This window comes from Ambystoma mexicanum, chromosome 9 (genome assembly GCF_040938575.1).
Source record: "Ambystoma mexicanum isolate Mex_15411 chromosome 9, UKY_AmexF1_1, whole genome shotgun sequence".
In the NCBI taxonomy this organism is placed as follows: Eukaryota; Metazoa; Chordata; class Amphibia; order Caudata; family Ambystomatidae; genus Ambystoma; species Ambystoma mexicanum.
In genome coordinates this window covers 907,356,665-907,379,694 of record NC_090931.1, presented here as the reverse complement: position 1 = coordinate 907,379,694, position 23,030 = coordinate 907,356,665, and the positions used below count along the sequence as shown (strand labels likewise).

General features: G+C 46.3%; 1 protein-coding gene across 2 annotated transcripts in view; it reads right to left on the bottom strand.

Moving 5' to 3' along the window:
• Positions 1–23,030, bottom strand: part of LSS (lanosterol synthase) — a 315,876-nt gene that overhangs the window by 70,864 nt on the left and 221,982 nt on the right. For both annotated transcript variants that reach the window (XM_069616042.1, XM_069616043.1), the window contains 2 exons: positions 1,634–1,730; positions 374–479 (listed from right to left, as the gene is read on the bottom strand). In XM_069616042.1, the coding sequence (XP_069472143.1) occupies positions 374–479; positions 1,634–1,730 (203 nt within the window). The remainder of the gene's footprint in view (positions 1–373; positions 480–1,633; positions 1,731–23,030) is intronic.

The window sequence follows — 23,030 nt, the reverse complement described above, 5'->3', positions numbered from 1 at the left end:
CAAAATGGTTCTGACAGTGAGTTAGAGATTAGGAAACACTGTGAGATAGTTATTGGGACAGAGAGTCAAGTGGGCAGCAGTTCTCGCCTTTAGTAACTGCAGAAAGGGTATCATTATAACCCATTTTACTTGCCCAATATGCTTTCAGATGCACAATATTTCTGAGGTTTTAACAAAAAAATATCACTAGCAGTTTGGTTTTGTAAAGTTGACTATGTGGTAGTATGCACATTGCACTTTGTGGGAGGGTTTCTTAGCTTCTAGCTGTAGGCATCTTAGCTTTCAGTTGGTTCAGAATGAATGTCTCCCCTGAAAGGATTTCCTGCAGTTTTCCCTCTGACTGGATTCCACGTGGCTGTCAAGCATATCTCACCTGATCTCTCTTGTCCGATGTTCAGGGAATCGTTCCTGGAAATGTTTGAGTGCCTGTATGACGGCTGATGTACACTCCACATAAGTGTAATCAATCATTATATCGCCTGTAAGAAATAAGGGTGGAGAGATCAGCCATGGATGTACGAAGGCTGGAGATGATTAATAACCAGAATACACTGAAAGCATGTGCTGTTTTGTGCTATTACAAGACACACATTGGGGAGAATACATGATCACTACCTAAATAATGTGTTAAATACATTTTTCTGTATCACACTTTTAGATCATTTTCAACCTTAGAACAGACGGATGAGACTGGTGAGAACACGAATATATGGTCCCAGCTCCTGGCAAAAGTGTGTGGTTCACAAGTAATGTTTTAGCCACCAAAGATGGAAATTCTAAAATTAAAAAGAGCTACATGTCAGAATGGTAAGTCAGGCAAGGCAGCCAGCACACATCATTGCTGAATCCATCATCAGAAATCCGACAGACACTTGCAAAGATTCATAGAGCAGGCTTGTTAATTTGGATTAATTAAATCTTCTGATTTGTGTAACAGTTGTCTACTTTGCAACTATATAGAGAGCCTTTTCCCACTCCCAATCGCTCTTATATCATAGCACTTGAGCTTCAGGGTGCCCGTGGCTTTAGGCTGAGGCCTGGTTAGTGAATCAGAAGTATATTTTAATCCCTAAACAATACTTTTACTCCCAACCTCCTGTAATAGAAAATAAAATACCATAACTTCACATTTGTATCTGAAGCCATGGTCCACAGAGAAGGGCACTGGGCTAGGCCTATTTATTATTCTGCGAGTTTCATCATTAAGTGGGACAGAAATTTAAGTGATCTCTATGGAGTGCGATTAGAGTCAGACAATCCCAAAAGGGCTCCATGGGTTCCTATTGCTCAAAAGTATATTCAGGACCTCCCCGCTGTACAGTGAGGCCAAGAGAGGAGCAATACAGAAGTCTTCAAAGCAAACATGAAAATACATCATCTGAAAAGACACAGGGGAGAGGGTTGTTATTGTGATGGCCTAGAATTTAGCCAGACTAAGGCTCCACTCAAAGATAAGGCCAGTAAGATCCCAAGGGTAAGATCTACAGACAAGCTGTACTAAGCAAAGGCCAAAGTCTGAAACTAAGACTCCCACTGAAGAGGGCTGTGGGTGTCCATCCGCTGTTACAGGAATGAAGATGTAGTCCATCAGGAAGGGGAACCGGTCATAATGCACACAAATAAAGGCTCTTACCAAATACTTCGGATGGGTTCAGCAGCTCCAGCAGACGGCCTCCACGCTTGGTCTCGTATGTGGCAAACCCTCCATCCGGGTTCCTCATACTTAACAACTGTAGGGGTGAGGTAGTGATAATAACCATAAACATACAGGAAAAGTAGTATGCAGTGCATGTTCTATAAAAAGATGTAAATATAGCCTCACCAAAAAATAAATCCTGCAGACAAGAGTGGCCCTCTCAATGCCTGCCTCTATTGTGTAATTCTCCTACCTGATCACCATGTTCCCCGTCTTCTGCATCTGCCTCTACATGCAGTCACAACATCTGCCAGGCCCTCCCAAAGCCGCCACGCAACCACTACCCACGGCTGACTGTTAGGCAAGATTGTATGCAGTACCCTTTGGGTGCACTACAACAACCCTGACCTCCTGGCAATAGGAACCAACCTTTAGTATAAGTCTGTACTACACAGGTTGGTAGCGTGTTGAGCAGCCAGTCTTACCTCAAGAGGGGTCAATGTGAGCGGTAGGGGAGTTACACAGAGATTCACAGTGACAAGTATTCAAATAAACTCTTACACACCAGGTTTCCTGATTAAACAATTATTAATTTATCAGTCAGTTAGAATAAGCCTTCTTCAGAAGGGAGAAATATAATGCAACACACAAATACACTCTATAAAATAGACACTCTTAGTTGTCTAAATCAGCAAATACCCATTTGGGATGGCATATAGGCACTACCTACACCCTCAGGTGACTTCAATACTTAGGGTGCTATTCACATTAATATATCACTGTTGCATTTAGAATATCCTTGAGAGGAGTGTTCAAGAAACGAGAGTTCAGAATAAAACAAGTATTCACACAGTTATCCTTAAGCAGGTAAGTACTTTCAAAATAACCCCCCAATACAAGGTCAGTTAACCCTTTCCTGGAAGGAAGGTAAAACACATAAGCAAGGGAGAGAAGAGTCATTCAGGGAACCAGGCCAGTCACTGTTAAGTTAGCAAAAGTCAAGGTGAACTGAATCGCTTCTTGCATGTAAGTAGAAAGTCTTTCACAATGTTTAAAAAGTATTTGTAGAATATAATAAATCAAAGTAGGGCCACAAGCTGATTAGGCTACCCATACCCACACACCTGTCTTTCTCTATTACTACCTTCCCAACACTCACCCTTCTGTCCCCTCAACACCACCTTCGGTTGTGCTAATCCTGTCCTTCTTACCTGTACACCTTCTATAGCTACGTATTCCAGGTATAGGACCCGAGGTAGTCTCCATGTAATGGCTTTTCAGAACCAGTGTTGTGAGTTGCTTCTGAGAGGCCAACCTAGTTAATACACAGGGTAATTGGCACTTTGGTCTAGCCAAACTCTTATCAAGATAGTGTAGCAGAGCAGTAAGGCACGACTTCGGAAGCTATGGAAGGGTGGTGTAAAGGTACAATGTGCCACGCACAAAACACTCAAATCAAAGTAGAAGTGGCCCAGTTTTGCTGACCTACAGATTCACTGAAAGCATTTTTGCTGGTGTTTTTTGCTGCCAAAGGCAGATGGTAAGTTGAGGTAAGATATTTATGAGGTTTGGGTAATAAAGAGGGGATTGCAGGGGGCCTCATCTCACATTTCATGGTTAAAAGTGAAAAAGTCAATAAAAGAAAATTTGGCAAAACTGTAGGTCACCAAAAAATCTTCAGCAATTCTTCAATGCTTTATCAGGCCTTAAACAATCTATATAGGTACATTTAAATTTAAGTAATTATCCCTAAAGCAATCCTATACAATTATGTTATATGGGGCGACACCCTATAGTTAAGGTGAAGCCTGTGTATGTAGACTTTTAGAAACAACATGTGCACAAAGCGCCACTCATGTGCCTTTTGCTGGTTTGAAGTAAATCCATCCAGTAGTTTTTAAAATATTCGACAGAGAAGGGGGTGCTCCCTGCTACTGAAAAACATGTATGTATCTCCCATGTTGCTTTGCAGCAGAATGGCCGAGAGGCTTTTAAGAAACAAAAAGTGACCATTTTTATTTGCGCCATGTGAACAAGGATAATACTGATGGAAGATGAAAATGAAAAGTAATCAAAATGGTATTTGGAGGAGGAAATGTGATGTATTCACATCAGGCTAGGGGAAGGGAAGGCTTAAGAGGACAACATGTCAAGTGGGGAAGATGGGGGCAGAGGTCTGGGGAGGCCACTTGAGGTAGAACATTTTTGGCTTACTGGGGGAACCCTGGGGTAATCTTGCAAGATTACTGTGGTAACGTTGCAAAACGCAATCGAAAAAGAAAATGCATCAGGCGAACTGAAAAGTACAAGGGATTAATATGAAAGTGTCAGGGAGGGAGAATACTTTGAAGCGAAGTGGGGGGACCAAGTAAAGAGGAGGGCAACACTTTGTGAGTGCCAGTGAGGTCAAGGAAGACTTTTTAATTTTCAAGTTTTCACATTACCCCGGATAACCATCTTAACTGTGCACCTCCCCCCGGTGCGATGCAAAGCCCATGAGCACATACATGATATCATGAAAGGGATTCCCTATAGCATTTAAAATTACATAATGGGGACATCAACAGGGGGTCTTAGAGTTAGGATAGTCGTCCTTTTTGACACCAGCTGAATTTCAAGGGTTTTGTTGGGATCAATCTAATCACTAAAGTTTTTTTCACTGAATACATATACTTTTTTTTAAAAAAAAAATTAAAGTGATGTATGGTTAAGTAAACAATATTCAATTTTACAATCTCCTAAACAAAAAAAAATTACAGTAAAACTGAGAACTTTCATTCATCTTAAAAGGAACAGCCAAAACAAAAAGCAGGCCAGTTAAGATTCATACCACATTTCAACAAACCATCTAAATAATGCTAAAAAAATTGTATATCTTCAACCAAATATGGTACATAGTAAAATTCTGTATTCTACTGTTACCAGAATATAAAAGACCTCATATTTGGTCAGAGCTAACATTTTCAAAATGATGTCTCAGATTGAAATAGCCCTAGATATAAAGATCGTATAGCCCCGGACAGTCAGTAAATATATGTCTGGCAGTCTCTACCACCATTTTACAAATATGGAAAAGTCTAGCCTGATAAGGAATAGCAATCCATGCACCTATTTGTGAATATGTAGGGAGTAGTTCTAATCTCAATTGAGTAATTGATCTTCTCACCTTATCATTATACAGGCTGTTCAAGTAAGTGCACAGAGTCTCGACAGGAAAGCTCTGCATCACATAGAGGTGAAACTTTTTATTTTTGAGAGGATGGTTACATTGTTATTTCTGTCCCATATCTTTGCTAGTTTCTGTATGTTCTTCTCTGATAAGGACATATTAATCTCCTTACTATGGTCAAAGCCTATTAATTCAAAGAAGGAAAAACTATATTTTTTCCATTCTTTTAGGGCTTAAAGGCCCAAACATTGTGTTAAAAGTACAGAAAAATATGCCAACATAGTTTATGTGTCTGTTTGCAATATGTTTTTCAATAAAAACATTCCTCTTAATTTTTTTTTAAAGTAACCAGAAATGTAAGCCCAAGCTTGCATTTTATTGCCTCAATGGGTGCCAGAATTTCCAGAGAAATTGTTCTGTGCCATAATTTACTTTCCAGTTTTCTTAACCACTTTGTTTCCTGCTTAGTGTATATTTCTAATCCATACAATATAGTTGAACCAGACTTTTATTATATAATTAAAAAAAACCTTCAATTAAAAAACCTCCCTTAGTTCTAATAAAATTCCTTATTGCACTAAACTTTTTATTTGTTTTTTTAAAAGACACACTGCTCCAAATCTTTAGACCTTAACGAATCAGTGACTATCACCCGTAAATAAGTGTGAGAGTTATCAACCTGAATGATCTCATTATCCAGCTTCCATACAGATTTGAGACACTTCCTCTTTTTGGGACTAATTATCAAAATGTTTGTTTTCTAATAATTGATTATCAGGCCATTTTCTTTATAGTCTTTATTCAAGGTCTGTAAACTGTTTTGTAAGCCAACCTCAGTTCTATCTAATAACAGGGTGTCATCCGCACCGGCCAGCCATCCAATTGCTTGCTGGCCTATCCAAGGAGGAAAATGATGGCACCCCTCAATGACTGTCCCTACATCGGCCGCAAAGATTGTATAAAATGGGAACCAACGGACAGCCTTGCTTAAGACCAAAGTTAGTTTCTGTCTTTCTTTAACAACAGCCCCTCTTGAGTTAATCGTAACTGAACAGTAGTATCCGAATATAATGCTTTAACAAAATGGAGGATCATTGGATTCAGATTCAATTCTTCTAGTTTTGTCCAGAGTAACCTCCTATCTACTGTATCAAATGCTGCTTTGTAGTAGACAAATGAAATAAACAGAGCAGCATCTCTATCAACTGAAGTAGTCTGAATTAAATAAAAAAAGAGACCCAAGGTTATTAGTACCCAGCGGGGCCGGGCGGGCGGTGTGGCAGCCTCCCAGCCAATGAGGAGGCTCAGATCAGGGGAATTACCACATGGTAATCCCCCTGCTCCGAGCCTCCTCACGGCTGAAGGCCACTAACTTCCCCCGTCAGGGATTCAGGTAAGTGCTCTCCTTCCTCCTCCCCACTACAGATTCCCCCGACCCCCAAACAGAAGTGTTTTCAGCGCGTCCACTCCCGATCTGCGACAGGCCGCTATGGAAAGGAAGAAGGGACTACACATAGTCCCTTCTTCCTTTCCATGGCGGGCATTTTTTGTTTACTTTTTAAACTATTTTTTGTTTGTTTACTTTTTTAAATTATTTTCACTGGCCGCCATGAAAAGGGAAAATGGACTTCGTTTTCCCTTCCCCAGCAGCCATTTTTTTCTTTTTTTTTCTTCCTTTTCGAAATGTCAGAGCTTTTCGGAAAGGAAGAAAACAAGATTTTAGTACCCCGGTACATAGGGCTGGGGTACTAATAGCAATAATCCCCAATCCGAGGGAAGAGGACATTACTAAGTCAGGTGACTTTGTAACTATGGGCCTGGAGCATTACCGGACTCGGTAATGTCCCCCCAGCTCGGATATTATTAAGTATGGGTACTGAGCCCTTTTCTGAATCCAGACTTTTGATTCCCCAATAGTTTATTCATAATTGTCCAAGCATTTATTTCAGTTAGCAATAATTGTGCAAATAATTTAGAGGTAGCATCCACCATAGCGAGTAATATTTAATTCTGTGGGTTCTTTCTAGAACCCTTTTTGAAAATGGGAATTAATATGGATGCCTTCCAACTAATAGGGACACAACCAGTCTCTCTGATGGCCTGAAAGTGTTTATCAAGCCTAGGGGCACAGTTATTAATATCTTTTTTTGATTTTCAGATTCGAAATTTCATTAGTGCGTGGGGCTCGAGATGGTTTTATTCAATCATCTGGGTTAAATCCTCCAAAGAGGAAGATAATCTATCTTTTTCAACAACAACATACATTTTACACTGCACAGTCTTTAGTGAATCTTGAGCTCTATAATATATATTGACTATATGTTCCAATCAAACTGACTCAGCAATTGCATTCACTACCCCCCCACCCCCAAGTACGCTTGCAAATGTGATTTATAAAGATTCCAAAAACATGAGAATCAGAATGCCTGAGCGCATTGTATAGTTGAAACCATTGACAAGTGTTAGCAGATCTGTTTTAGCATGTTATAAAGTGTTTAAAAGCCGTTTTTAATTTCTTTATTATCTTTTGTCGAATTTGTGGGTCACCCCTTTCCTTTTACACTTTCATTATGTCAAATTTCAACAATTTTTTCCTGTTTGCAATGTTTATATCATATAATACATTACTCTGTTTTATATCCAATGCATATTTCCTTTGAAGTAACCCCATCTGTACTTTACCTGCTGCATGGGAATGTTCATCTGTGACTATATCAAGGCACTCAGGATCATGACTCTTCATCAACTCTTTACAAAAATAGAATCTTGAATCTTTCCATATTCTTCTCCGACCAACAGATTTTGTTATCTGCATTATTAACATAAAAATCACCAACTATTTCCAGTTTTTGCAGTTGGGTATTTTCCAATGTAAAACGCATTACCTTATGGTCACTCACAATCGAAGATATACTCTGTAAGATGCCAATGGATTCAAACACTAAGTCAGGAAAAAATACGTAGTCCAACCATCAAGGAACAACTCCATTTGTCCACGTATAAGGAGCAGGACTGGGGTCTACCTTTTAAAAATAAAGCTGTAGCAGACAAAACATGTTTATAAACACCCTCCAAGGATCTAATAAGGTAGTTATCTTCACCCAGGTGATCAATTGCTCTAGCACCCAATCCATTAGTAGCCATGATAAGATCACTCATCTCTACCTTTAAAAGGTTATCCAACCTCTTATAATTAAGGTCTCCCATTATTAAGTATAGTGCTTTTGGGGTTTCCCTTAGTCCACACATTATTTTCAATTCTTTACTAATCTCTAACGTTAATTTATCACCTGGGGTTTTTAGTAGGTGTTAACCAATAAAATCTGTTTTTGCACTCCCCTCAATACAAGCGTGATCAAAACAGGCAAAATATAATGGTGATTTTTTTTTATTTTTTAAACTCGGTTACTATCAACTCATTGCTGACACCCAATATCAGACCTCCAAAAGGTCTACCTCGCACATTACGCCTAGCAGCTCTCTGAATTATTTGCAACCCATCTAGTGAGAATGTATGCAGTAGCCAAGTCTCTTGTAAGGCAAAGACATGAGCTCAAGGAGGAAAGACAAACACATTGGGTATTCCATGATATAGAATTAACCCTGCCGTTTCTCCCACTTTTTGGTCAAGAAACATCACTAAGCATTTCTTTGTTAAATGTTAAAGGTATTTGTACCGTGCACCGTCACCAACGGAATTGGTCCTCAGGCGCTCTGGCGGATCTGTAAACGATAAGGTGGGATGGGTTAGTAAGGTGAAGAGGGAGTAGGATAGTGAGAGGAGTGGTGTTCTGTTGGCAGCTTCAACTCGGTATACACCGGGTGCTGAGCATTGGTGTGTGTATTGGATCGGTGTCAGTCCGCATGTGCTGTTGCTCCGGCTTATGTGTTGTTGCAGTGTTGTGAAGTGCGTGCGGCTTGTGGTGCGAGAGATGGTTGTGTGTGTTTTTGAGTGAGATAAGTATGCAGAGTTTGAAGTTATATTGGTTAGTGGGTTACCTGACCTTTAGCATGCTAACATTCACAGTTTTGTCTAAGTGTGGCACTTGTTGGCCTTCACAATCCTATCGAGAAGCGGCGCAGGCCAATGTCCAGAATTCTATCTAGGTGTGGGCATGCTAACATTCAGAATCTAGAAGCGGCGCAGGCTGGTGTTCACAGTTCTAAGTGTGGCACATGCTAACATTCAAGTTTCATCTAGGCGCAGGCATGCTATCCTTCAATCAAAATCCTATCTAGATGCGACGCAGGCTAATGTTCACAATTCTATCTAAGTTTTAGGCACATTGCTTTCCAGATTAGAAGTCTGAATACTCTTGTTTAATACATTTATGATTTTGTTAACCATTGATTCAAAATCATTGTTTTTAGTACCTTGATCTATTTTCTTGGCTCCCTGGGTGGATTTGGCTTTTTTTTCCTTCAATCTCCTCAACTCTTGTGAATATATAACCCATTTCGACAAACTCTACTGCACATGCTAATATAAGTTCTGAAACAATGGGAGAAACCAAATGAATAACTGCCCAATTTTATTCTAAAGGTGTACAAGGTATTTCAACTAATATAATGTCACTATATGAAATAATGTCCAAGTTAGTTGACTGGTGGATGAGTTCCAGTATATTTGCCCTATTCAAAAACAGACTGTTTTCTGTTGCATATGGATCCAAGATTTTTTTAAGGATTTGCTTTAATTCTAAATAAAGCGAATTGTGTCTCCCTCTCCAACAGAAGCTTTATCTGACAAAAGGGGCTTGGGGGACTATAGACTCCTGTAGTTCAAAATCATTAGTCCTCTCAGTCAAAATGGTGGTATGGGTTTTATTCCTATCTTTCAAAAAGGCAACTTGATTTGAGCGAAATAATGCTTTTGGTGACCGTGATTGATTGATTAACCAAGTTTTAAGGACACCCTGTCTCTGAAGCTGTTTCTATTTTCCAACAGGTATTTTCAACAACTCGCAATGATTAGCGCTTTTTTTGCAGCTCACCAGTTTAGGTGAAATTGCTGCTAATCATTGTGACACTTTGGAGCTCATTTTGGGCAGTTTCTTATTCAAATGCTTCTTTTCATATTTACATTTGTTCCCTTTTTTCTGGTCTCAGACTACGTTTTTTGAACCAACTATATGGTGAGTGTCTGAATGTATGTGAGCATTGTCCGCTAGAAAAGAACTCTCAACATTAATAACGCTCCTTGGTTCTTTAATGGAGTTAAGCACCCCTGTGTGGTTGTTTTTACCAGGATCTGGGAGAGAACCACGTCCACCAATTTCTTCAAACCTTCTTTAAGAATTTGTTGGTCTTTATACATGACATTGAAAATGGCAAAAAAGCTTTTAAGATTCTTAAATATTCTGGGCCTTTCTGTTCCTCCTCAGCCAAGGAGTCATTGAGAACCCAGAATTATTAGCCAGTATAACTCATCCAGAACAGGACTGCAAGACTTGTCCTTGGCCTCAAGTCCAGGGATTATATCTCTCCAGCTCAGAAATCTCTCCATTGGCTCCCAGTGGCGGCAAGGATCAAATTCAAGACCCTCTGCATTGTCCACAAGGCCTTCTGGGGTCTGGGACCACAATACCTCCAACTCTCTCTACGGAAATATCTTCCTACGCGAGCTCTTCGCTCCTCCACCTCCAACTCCCTGAGGGTCAGTCGCTTCTCCAAGCAACGAGTTGGGGGCAGATCTCTTTCTTCGGCTGGTGCCTCCCTCTGGAACAGCCTGTCTGCCTCTCTGACACTTCAGCAGACCCATCTCCGGTTCCGGAAGCACCACATGACCTTACTCTTTGTTTCTGCCTCCTCTCTTCCTCTCCCCTGCTGAACATCTGTCTGATACTTGCGCTGGTCACCTGGCTTCCCTCTGAATTTGGGCCCAGGTCCCTGCCCATCCAACTGCACCCTGCACTGCCTCCTGGCAACCCCTGCACTTGTGGTCTGTATCTGTAACCATACAGTCACCTTTACTGCAATTAGACACCTGTTGCCTGTACGTCTAACACTCGCACTTGCCACCTGCTATCTGCACTACTTGTTGTGTTGATTCTTGTCCTGCACTTGTCCAACATCCCATCCCCCCGAACATCTCGCACTTCTCCCTTCCCCTTCTCCCCTGCACTTGCCCGATCTCAATGTCACTTGGCCTAGTAAGATCGTCGTTTTTTGTCCTCCCTCTGTTTTCCCTCCTTGCCTTGTCGCGACTTGAAACATTTGTGTATAGGCGCATTACAAATGCCATATTATACACACTTGCCACTATCCTAGCCAAATCAGCTGATCTCGCCAAGTTTGTAGCTAACACACTATTTGCCATTGTTAGTTGTTGGTTAGAGTGGGTAGACAGTGGGATACTCACAGAACCAAGAGGATTATTCTCATTGGATTGGAGACCCAAATATACATTTAAAAGAGAATTGTCACTTGGTTCCAGGTCAGAAATTTCCTCAGAGTTCATAATGACCACTGAGGACGTATGGCTTTCTGCTGCTGTCAGGGATGACGTCTCTTGGCCAGTTGCCATAGATTTCAGAAAAGAGGTTATCTTCTCTTGACCAACCTCGGGCTGACCTCTCTTATTCCAAACTGTATTAATAGCTCCCACGACAAAGACCCCTTTCTTAGGGCTTTACCTTTCTTTGGTTTAGAAAGATTATTGGGCTTGGTGCCAATCAATGCTTTTTTACAGGCCGACCCAACAACACGTCGTAACTGGTAGTTCTTAGAGACCACAGGCACACCGTTACAGTTCTCACACATGAGCTGTAAGCATACTGTGGGCCTCATTACAAGCCTGTCGGTTTGGAAATAAGGGTGCCAGTGCTCTTTCCGGCCTGCCAGACTACGAGAATGCCTGCAGGGGCCGGGGCACCGGCCCGTGCAGGCATGGTTTTCATGGAAGCACCGGCACAGCTAGCAACGGTGCTGGTGCTTCCATGTCCCCATTTGCGAGGAGTCCTGTAGGACTCCACGGGAATGGGGACTTACACTTTCTGCCGCCTGATATCCCAGGCCCCGCCAGGACTTGTATTGTCCAGGCGGCACAGGGATGTCAGGCAACGGAACACAGTTACGAGGTAGGCGGCAACCCACCGGTGGCTCCGTGGGGTTACCGCCAGCCTTTGTCTGGAATTAGCTTTATCAGCTCACTCTAATGCGGGCAAACAGCTCCCTTGAGTTGACTTCAACTCCTGGGCTGCAGCACACTACCAGTTTCTACCATAGGTTTTTGATACAAGAAGAAGAGAAACCTATTTAGCGTTCTTATTTTGCGCAATTATGATACCCTTATAGTTGAAACACTCAGAAAATAAAGAGTTAATAGGCTTCTTTCAGGTGTCGCTAAATATCGGCATTAACGCCAAACTCCCCTTCTGCTCGTTCTCACACTTTGTTTAACACTCGTTAGAACAGCACTCCCCAATGCAAGCGGACCAGGCTCTCACCTTGCCTTTAAATCACGTAATTGTACACAATAGCAGGAAGTATCCACCACAAAGGAATATAATACGGAAAAAGTCAGTTTTAGCAACTTTTGCTTGCACCGTTAAGATGACTTCATGTATATTTCACTCACTGCCGATAAACGAAACATACAGGACAAGGGCCGCTGGAATCCCCGGGAGAGCAAATTGACTCCTCTCACGCCAAACGCTGGCCACTGAATCTCGCTGACACTCATCGACACTCCCACTGCGGCATGCGCTGACGCGTTGGGGGTCGGTGAAGTACTCTGCCGGTATGATCACAATGAAACAGCTAAGAAACTCCTTCTCTGCAGCAACGTAGCAATGAGGCACCCCAATTCCAGTCCGCTGTAAGACACTCGCCGACACTCCCACTGACGCGCCCACTGAATATACTTGCACTCATACATGCACACACACACACAGTTGGTGATCTCACTAGAGATCATCCACACTTTACACTAGCAGACAGTTATACAGTTTAGCAATAGGAAAACAATAACTGTAGGTAGTAAAGTGAACTAAAACACAATGAAAAGCAAGGAAACCTATACCCTGCCTTACAAATATAAATTGAAGGCCCCTACAACTTAAGAAGTGCTTCCCTGCTACGTAACTAGGCTTAGTGCCTCAGAAAGAGCGAATGTTCCAGGTAAGTAACTATTGCATGGAGCTGAAAGTATTTAGCAGTGTAGAACAAGTAGTTGAAAAGCCAACAGTAAGTAAATGTTGCAGAAATGAGTTAAGTATATTAGGGGTATTCTCCCAATCCCACCAAACTAGGGGAAGCCGGGGGGATTCTTAGCCAGAACTCCACCGATCATGACCAAGCAAGGGAGAGTTAGGGAGTTAACTTTACGCCCATATCCCTATGGCTGGAGGGGGTATGGAAATAGGTATGCAAGCACATACCCTTTGATTCTCTCAGGGACCACCCATAGGATCGTCAGAATCATTGGGCCCACTTACTCCAGTTAAAGGTCCGGTTGCAAGTGGTATGGAGGCTTGAGTGCAGTGGAGTTTTCAGATTTGGGATTGGGTCTGGCTAGACAGTTGCTCCATGCTCAGATGAGAAGGTTCCAGATATCTTGAAGCTGGCCAGCTCAGGCACCATAGTACAGCGAACATGTACAACAAACACAACAGGTCTCATGATGACAAGAAACCTCCAGGTCACAACTGAGATGGGCAGCAGCGGTGAACACCCCAATCAGAAAGCAGCAGGTGACATTCGAAGAGATGAAGAAGCCTGTGCTCTAGAAAGGCCCCTTGTCATGTTGGGATGTAGCAGCTGCAGGAGGGTGGGTCTTGGACCACAATTGCATGACCTGTGGAGTTCCAAGCCAAAACTCAGAACTGACAAATTCACCAAATATGCCCTGAAGGAAACCAGTCAGCCCACAGGATGGTTCCGGTACCCACCTGAAAACATATGAAGGTAGGCTCTTTGTGCTTGGGATCGGACTGTTTGATCCCACAAGCCCATGGGTTGAAGTACCAATGAGATATCTTCTGAAGATAGATGCAGAAAGGCAGGGGATTGCCGGGACTCGGCCGGAGGCAATTCTTCAACAATTGTCTTTGGGTTTTCAGTGGGCTGCTTCTCTTCACAGAGGTCTTGTCTCCTTACTGTGATCTGGTGCACAGCTGCAGGACTCCTTTTATCCCAAATTTGACCTGCAGACAGCTGCAGCCCACCAATAATAAGGTGTCAAGGTATGCCTCCCATCTGTGCTGAGTACCTTTCTCTTGGGTTGATATCTTCCTCTTGGTGACAGGCAGGCTTGTTGGCTTCACTGCTGGGTGTGATGTGCAATGCAGGGGGACAGCCCCATGCCACCGGAAATTGGCTGAGTCTTTCTACCTACACTACGGGACAGCCTCTCAGTATTTCATGTGGTGCAGGGACAGTGTGTACACTAACTCAGAGTCAATGATTCACAAAAGTAATTCTGTAGACCAGTGTCCAAGGGTGATCCAGAAGGTAGCAGCAACCAGGAGATACAGGCAAAGCAAGCAACCAGGCAGGAAGGCAAGGTAGAGCAGGGCAGGATCCTAGGCTAAGCTGGAGACAAGAAGGTAAGCCAGGCGGCAGAGCAGGGAATATGCAGAAAGACCCAGTAGAGCAGGGACCAGGCAGGAAGGTACGGCAGAGCAGGGCAGGAACCCATGTTGACCTGGGGTCCGGCAGGTTAGCCAGGCAGGGCTGGGAAAAGCAGAATGGGATCAGGCAGAACAAACAGGGAAAGCAGGGAAGGCGAAAAAGCAGAAGAACCAGCTGACGCAGAACCATGTTAAGCCGGAAGCAGTTTACATAGGGACGCTGCCATCAGTATGAGGCCCGGTGCTGCAGTACTGTTGGGCTGTTGGACAAGTGCAGGAAGTAATTCAACAGCCCATCTGTTTTTGGCCATCAGATGAGCTTGGCGCTCATTTTAAATGTTTTACTTTGCACCTTTTTGACTTGGTTAACATAAATTAACATTGGCACTGACTAAACTATTGTTATTACTTGGTTAACTGTGGACTTTATTCAGACAATTAACTCTAGCTGTGATACCTAAACGTGATTGCGCTAAACACAATGTTTTCAGTTACTAAGAAGCAGACCTGGTCATATTGCCTGGAACAGAGACAGAGTCGGACTTTAGGTGCCCCATTAGCCAGTCGGGCGTACTGTGTTCGGGCACATTCTTTTCCTTCACGGTTAGTGAACTTGAAACCAGCAGGCACCACATAGCATCTTATGGGCAACAATTAAGAGTAGCTGACTGCGCAACCGTTTTGAAAAATTACCAAATTCCACTGTAACTGTGATATCTGCCCTGTGTAGGTTGGACAGAACCTCGGCTCAGGTACAAAAGGGGTTTGTGCACTTTTAAACGTTTGGCTCAACCATGTCAAAAAGGAAAGCAATATCGCCAGGAGAAGGGCCAAAGAACAAGTTACTTTCTTACCTGGTAACGTTCTTTCGATGGGATGGTCCGATGACGTATTCCATATCTATGACAGGTAATGTCCACAGCTGTGCTGTTTCGGAAAATCTTTGGCGTCTGCGTCCTGCGTCGATGACGTCGATGCGCCGTCCCCGAGGACCTCCTCCGACGTCACCCGATGTGATAAGTAGGACGCACAACGCCCATAGCCTCAGTTATAGTTTTTTCTCCAGAACGTGTGCCACCAGTTTTCTGCCAGTTAGACACACAAGGCCTTGCGGAACGCAAGCTGCAATCGCAAAAGAAATTCTGCAGCGGGGAAGGCAGGGAGGGAGCGATATGGAATATGTCGTCGGACCATCCCATCGAAAGAACGTTACCAGGTAAGAAAGTAACTTGTTCTTCGAGGGGATTGGGTCCTCCGACGTTTTCCATATCTATGACAGACTCCCAAAGCAGTACCAAGCAAGGAGGTGGGAAAGAATTTAGAATACAAATTTAGCATGCCCAATCAAATTGCGGAATAGAGAACTGCCTTGCCAAAGGCCAGATCTTGCCCTCTGATAGAATCGAGGGAATAGTGACGTACAAAAGTATGTACTGAAGCCTAGGTGGCTGCATCACAGATGTGACGAATAGGAACTCCCCTCTGCAGGGCAGTAGACGCAGACACTCCTCTGGTAGAATGGGCCCGCAAGCAAGCCGGAGGGTCCTTACCCGCCAAGTGGTAACACTCGGAGATAGCTAAAATAATCCAACGAGACAAAGTCTGTTTCGTCACAGCTTGTCCCAAACGCTTTCCAGCATAACCAATGAAAAGTTGATCGTCCACTCTGACCCGGGACATGCGCAAAATATAAAAGCTCAACGCTCTCCGAGGATCAAGCCTATGGAGCCTCTCCTCTTCCTTACCAGGATGTGGAGGAGGATAGAACGCCGGAAGCACCACCTTCTGGTTCAAATGAAATTCTGAAACCACCTTCGGAAGAAAAGAAGGACGAACTCTAAGGACAACCCTGTCCTTGTGAAACACAAGGGTGGCTTAACTGAAAGTGCCTGTAACTCACTCACTCACTCTGCGAGCGGAAGTAACCGCAACCAAAAACACAGTTTTCAGAGTTAACAGCCTCAAAGGGCAAGAATGTAAAGGCTTAAACGGAGCACCCATAAGAAACTTAAGAACAAGGTTCAAATCCCAACCTGGCACCAGAAAAGGTGACGGAGGGCACACATTAGTGAGCCCTTTCAAAAACTGCGAAATTAAAGGAATTTTAAAATATGAACACACTTCAGACGAGCGCTTAAATATGGACAGCGCCGCCAGGTAACCTTTAACGGTCCCCACTTGCAAGCCCCTGTGGGCCAAAGAAAGCAAAAAAGACAGAACCATGGGAATGTCACATTCAAAAGGATACACATTCTGAACCCTGCACCAGTCGCAGAACTTTCTCCAACGGCCGAGAGCAACACCTCCATTACATCTTCAGGGAGGTCCCAATCCTTATACCTCAACCTTTCAGATTCCAAGCGTGAAGATTGAGGGATCTGACCTCTGGATGGAGAACCTGACCCCCCCTCCCGTGAGAGCAGATCGTTTCGGTAGGGAAGACGACGTGGAGGGCAGATGGACAAGTCTAGAAGGTCCGGGTACCACGTCCTCGGGCCCACGCCAGAGCAATGAGGATCATCCGGGAACCGAATTTCTGTAACCTCCGCAGCACTTGCGCGATTGACGGGACTGGAGGAAACGCATACAGCAGTGGGAATAACCACTCCACCACGAACGTGTCTCCTAAGGCTCCTTTTGGAGGAAATTCCCACGAGCAAAACCTTTCGCACTTCCGGTTGACACTGGAGGCGAAGAGATCCACTTGAGGGGTCCCCCAAAGGACGACATCCTCGACGGCCCACCACAGAAGGTCCCGGGCTACCGAGGACGGCACCTGAACAGGGTCTGACAGCCTGCCGGAGGACTGAGACCACTGGAGTTTGAGTGCCCGCTGCAAAGATCTCACCCGCAGACGAGCCTCTGGCACCAGAAGAATGCAGGATGCCATGAGGCCGAGCAGTCTCAAGAACTCGGATGCTGGGAGATTCTGGGCAAACAAACTTGTGCACCATCATGTGAAGAGCCCTCACCTGAGGAGGAAAACACTGCCCCAGGGACGTGTCGAGCACTGCTCCGATGTACTGGAGCCGCTGCGTTGGTGTCAAATGGGACTTCTTTAACTTGAGGGAGAAGCCTAGCCTGTGAAGGCAGTGGCAGGTGACGGACAGATGATCCAGGACTTGCTCGGGAGAGCTCCCCTGATCAACCAATCGTCCAGGTAGGGGTAGACTTGAATCCCCCCTTTCCTGAGATGCGCTGCCACCACCACCATGAGCTTGGTGAAAACCCTTGGGGCGGAGGTCAATCCGAACGGCAGGACCCGAAACTGAAAGTGCGAGTCGCCAACCGCGAACCTCAGGTACTTCTTGTGCTTGGGATGGATCGGCACATGGAAGTAAGCATCCTTGAGGTCGAGAGACACCAACCAGTCCTGAAGTTGAAGGGCTTGGAGGACTTGAGAAAGAGTCACCATCTTGAACTTGTCCTTCCTGAGGAGTTTGTTCAAACCGCGCAAGTCCATGATGGGTCTCAATCCCCCGTCTTTCTTCGCAAAAAATAAGGGGAATACCAACGCTTGTTCCTCTCCGCTACAGGCACCAGTTCTATGGCGCCGTTCTCCAGCAGGCTTGAATTTCCTGCGCAAGGAGCGGATCCGGACTCTTCAAAGAGAGGCTCCCTGGTGGATTGTCGTGAGGCCTCTGCTGAAAAAGAAGACAGTAGCCGTGGGTTATGATCCCCAGAACCCACACATCCGAAGTAATGGCTTGCCACTCTACAAGATGCTGCGCCAGCCTTCCCCCAACCGGCAAACCATGGGACCTGGCCTCATGACTGAGTGGTAGCGGCTGCGGCGTTGCCCGAGGGCAAAGAGGCAACTGCCCGAGCGGCCTTGGCACCTCGAGTACCTTTATTTCCACCTCTGGCACTCTTACGATGGCCTCTTTGACTGCTAGCTCCCCTCGCTTTACTGAAGGACGAGTAATAGCGAAAGGAACCTCCCCTCCATTGCTGTCCCCTAGGACGAAAAGGCAGAGGTTGGCGAACTGCAGCGCTCAACGACTTCGCTGCAGCTTTGGAGGTCTGCAACCTCTCAATGCTCTCGTCAGCCTTGCTGCCAAAAAGGTGTTCACCGTCAAAGGACATGTTGAGGAGCCGGGACTGCACATCAGGAGCGAACCCAGACTTCCGCAACCACGCAAACCTGCGCATTACGGTGCTCGCCGCCATGGACCGGCTGACACAATCTGCGAAGTCCAAACCCGACTGAACAGCCTCACACATGGCATCCTTGCCATCCTGAACCATAGCAAGGAAACCATCCCGTTCGTCCCCTTGGGAATATGTTCAGCCGCTAATGCAACACAGTTCCACAGAGTGTGTGTGAAACAAGACTAGGCACATATGGAGTTGGCCGCCTGAAGTGCCATCCCCCTCGAAGAAAACACTTTCTTCGCCCAGACGTCAAAACGTTTGTCGTCCCTATCCGGAGGGATGGTAGGATACGACGCCTGCTTTGCCGGGGCCGTAGCCGCCTGCACCACCAAACTCTCCGGAGTGGGGTGCCTAGACAAGTAGCAGGGATCGCTACTGGCTGGACGGTATTTTCGTGACAAAGACTTGCCCACTGCCGAGAGATTCTCCGAAGCAGTCCAAGCCGCCGCCACCCTTCTCTGCAGAGCCATATGAAAAGGCAAAACTGGGTCAGTGGGTGGACCGAGATCAAGGATGTCTGTGAGATCATCCTGAACAAACTCCCCTGGGGGAGCTGACCAACCCAAGTACTCGGTAACCCGAGACATAAGGCGCCGATATGAAGAATCGGCATGAGTGCCAGGCTCCGGCCTACAAAACTCCACTTCCGGAGAGGTGTCCAGTCCACTGGCATCATGCAGCGACTGCCGCAGGTCATCAAACTGGCTATGGCCCGAGATGAGTTCATCGTGAACCGTAACCAAGCCGCCATCAGAGCCTTCATCACCCTCAGAAATGTACTCCAGGCGGGGAGAGGAAGACCTCTGGGGACCAAAGCAGTGCATGACCTTAGCCAGAGCCTTTCTAGGGGCAAACCCCGTGCCACGGGGCCCCTCCGACACCACCGCTTCAAAAGGCGCCGAGGGCGCCGAACGAGTCGGCGCCGGCGTTGACAGAAAAGGCGTCGACGTCGAGCGAATTGGCGTCGACGTCAGCTGCAGCGCCGCCAGCATCGGCGGCGTCGACACAGGCCTCGAAGCCGGAGCTCCGAGCGTGTCTCTCGACGACCTAGGCGCCGATGGCGTCGACGACCCCCTTGGAGGCGGAGCCTCGAGAGAAATCGTCAGAGCCTCGAGAGAAATCGTCGACGACCTTGGTGCCACAGGCGTCGACGTCTTCTTCGAAGACAGCACAGGATCACGTGGTCTCGAGCGCATCGAGGACCGGGACCTGGAATGGGCATGGCGAGAACGGCTACCCTTGTCCGAGCGGGACCTCTCCCGTGAGCCGTGCCGACCACCTGAGCCCGAAGGCGTACGAGCGGTGTCTCTCGACCGGTGCCGACCGACCCCACTCGGAGGCGCGGACGGACCAGTGCCCTGCGATTCAAGAATCGCTAGCATCTGCTTCCCGAAGGAAGCCCATTCCTCCGGTGTTGCTTGCATTGAGGGATAAGCGACCCGCCGACGGGCGGAGTCCTGGGAAGAGGACGGGGAAGGCGACCTTTGCCGGCGCTTCCGGGAATGCCTCGAAGAGGCGGAGGAATGGCGAGACCGACTCCTGGAATGAGACCCACTGGACATCCGACGATGACGTGGAGAGTCGCCCCTCGAGTCATCTGTCGAAAGCCCCGCAGACCTCGACTTCCGGGGCTTAGACACCCGGCCTACCGACAGCTTCTTCTTGCGTTCCTGCAAGGCCTTTGCCGTGAGCGACTGGCAGTCGACACAGTCGTCCGTATCGTGGGCCTCCCCGAGGAACCAGAGGGAGGCGTCGTCCGAGTCCGTGACCGACATCTTGAACCCACAGTCACCCCAGTTCTTGAAGCCCGGACGCGGGGTTGAAGATGAGAAAGACATCACCACAAACAGGTCTTCACACAAACCGAACAGGTTCAACAAACTGAGAATTGAAAACAGCAAACTCCAACTAGTCGAGGCGTACCGAGATTCACAAAGCGAACACGTTCGCGGAAAAACGGAACTGAGGCTATGGGCGTCGTGCGTCCTACTTATCACATCGGGTGACGTCGGCCGTCGGAGGAGGTCCTCGGGGACGGCGCATCAACGTCATTGACGCCGGCACCAAAGATTTTTCGAAGCAGCACAGCTGTGGACATTACCTGTCATAGATATGGAATACGTCGGAGGACCCAAGCCCCTCGAAAAGACTTTTTAGAATGTTTAAACCAATTGATGATGTTAACATTTTAATGACTGAAATTAAGGATTTATTATATGATGTAGAGGGAGGCCTATTATATGATATAGAGGGAGGCCTAGTGGGCAGGAGGGTAACATTTCAAATTGTGTTGTGGGCGATGCAGAGGGAGGCTTGTTGGAGATTGTGAATGATCATACTACCCCCAGCAACCTACCCCCGAATCCGGACTGAGAGCAGGGAAAGTGGCCATTCTACTGGGGAACCCTTAATGAATTCCTGATAGAAAGAGGACAAGAGGAGCGCAACTAACTAATTTGTAGCAGGGAAATGAAAATTAAACAAAACACTGTGTCCCTGCATAATTGAGCATGAACATGCACAACTCCACCCCGAACCTCAGGAAGTTATTGTTTCCTTGAATGGGGTAGATGACTCCCTCATCTACCTCAATAAAAGCCCTGAGGAGGTCTCAATCTCTCAGGAGGGAAGAGTAGGGAGTGGAGATGTGGTGAGGGAAGAGGATGTGGTGGAAGTTCTCTTGGCTGTCTGAACTTCAAACAGGTTCTCCATATTGAACAATCGGGATCTCGCAGCAGAGGGACGCCAAAAGCCCAGTGGGGGGGATTCAAAGCTCACAGAGGGCACACTCTGCTGATCAAAACCCAACCAGGGGAAGGAAACAGCTGGGCGGATTGAGGCCAGTGGTTGCAAAAGGAGGGGATAAGGGGCAGAAGAACATGGAAAGGAAAGGGTCACAATGTCATTGCAAAGTGGGGGTTATTGAAGCACTTGTGTAGGGGGTAGCATGCATTTAGGGCATGATGGAGAACATTCTGGTAGAATTGGGCAGAGTGTTGGTAAACCCCCACCAGGTGCAAAACAGTGCCCCTGGAGAGAGCAATAAAGGGTCGAGCATTGGTGCCCCCCAAGCATTTGATTACACAGCACATATTTACATGCAATATCACCCAACCGAAATTGGTACTCATTTATTTCTCACACCAGCATTGGTATTACGCTAATGCCAGATACTCCCGCCCACCACACCAAGCTCATGTCTCATGCACCCATTGCCACTTCTATGCCTGCATGTAAACTGGTGCCTGATGCACCCATTGCCAATTCTATGCCTGCATGTAAACTGGTGCCTGGTGCACCCATTGCCAATGCTATACCTGCATGTAAACTGGTGCCTGATGCACCCATTGCCAATGCTATGCCTGCATGTAAACTGGTGCCTGATGCACCCATTGCCAATTCTATGCTTGCATGGAAACTGGTGCCCCATGCACCCATTGCCACTATCTCACTCTTTGCTACCAGCCCTGCAACCCACACCGCCCATGTCACCCCACAACCATCCCACAGACCCAACACTGCCAGCACAGCAGATCACACACCCCCAATGACCACCTTGCTGAAATGTGGCCTGGTCAATGCACGCTCTGTCCCAGCCCACGCCCTAGACATCCATGACCTCATTCTACAGAATAAACTAGACCTCCTCATGATCACCGAAACCTGGCTGAACGAAACTTCAGGCCTAGCCCTCACCCTTGCCATCCCTGACGGCTACAGCATCTACAGGCAAGACCAACCCCTCACTAGGGGTGGTGGAGTAGCGCTTATTGCCAAAGAATGCCTATGTGTTAGGAGAGTGGAAGGTAACCTTGGTAACAGCTGCAACCACCTCTCACTCAAAATCAACCTCTCCGCTAATGTAACTCTGGCTCTCCACATTGCATACCGACCACCGGGCCCAGTTACTGATTTCCATGATGCTCTCCTCCACTCACTATCAGACAACCTTAAAAACACGTCCAAAGTCCTACTCACAGGAGACCTTAACCTAGGCCTACATGATCTCACTGACACCCACGCAGCTACCCTTGACATTGCGCTATCTACCCTAGGATTTACCCAGGCCATCTCCAATCCCACTCATCTGAAAGGACGATCACTGACTGGGTCACACCCCACAACTGCCCAGTAACTATCACTGAAAACTCTCCCATCCCATGGTCTGACCACCATTACATCCAATTTGACCTCAACACTTCCAAAGAACCTCCCAATCCCTCCATCCCCCTCCCCCAAGGTTTCACCAGAAGTTCCCGGCAACTCACTGTGGAAAGGATCACTCCCCTCCTCAAAGTTTCCGCCCTTCAGGCCCCGTTCTCAACTAACCCTGAAATTCTAGCCGAAGCATTTAAGTCCACGATCACCAAAGCAGTTGACTCCATCACCCCCCTCACCCTTAGGAAAGCCAAAAAAACACAAGCACACTAATGCCTGGTTCTCACAGGAACTCCTCCAGCTGCGCGCAAAAAAACAAACCACCCTCGCAGCCTGGAAA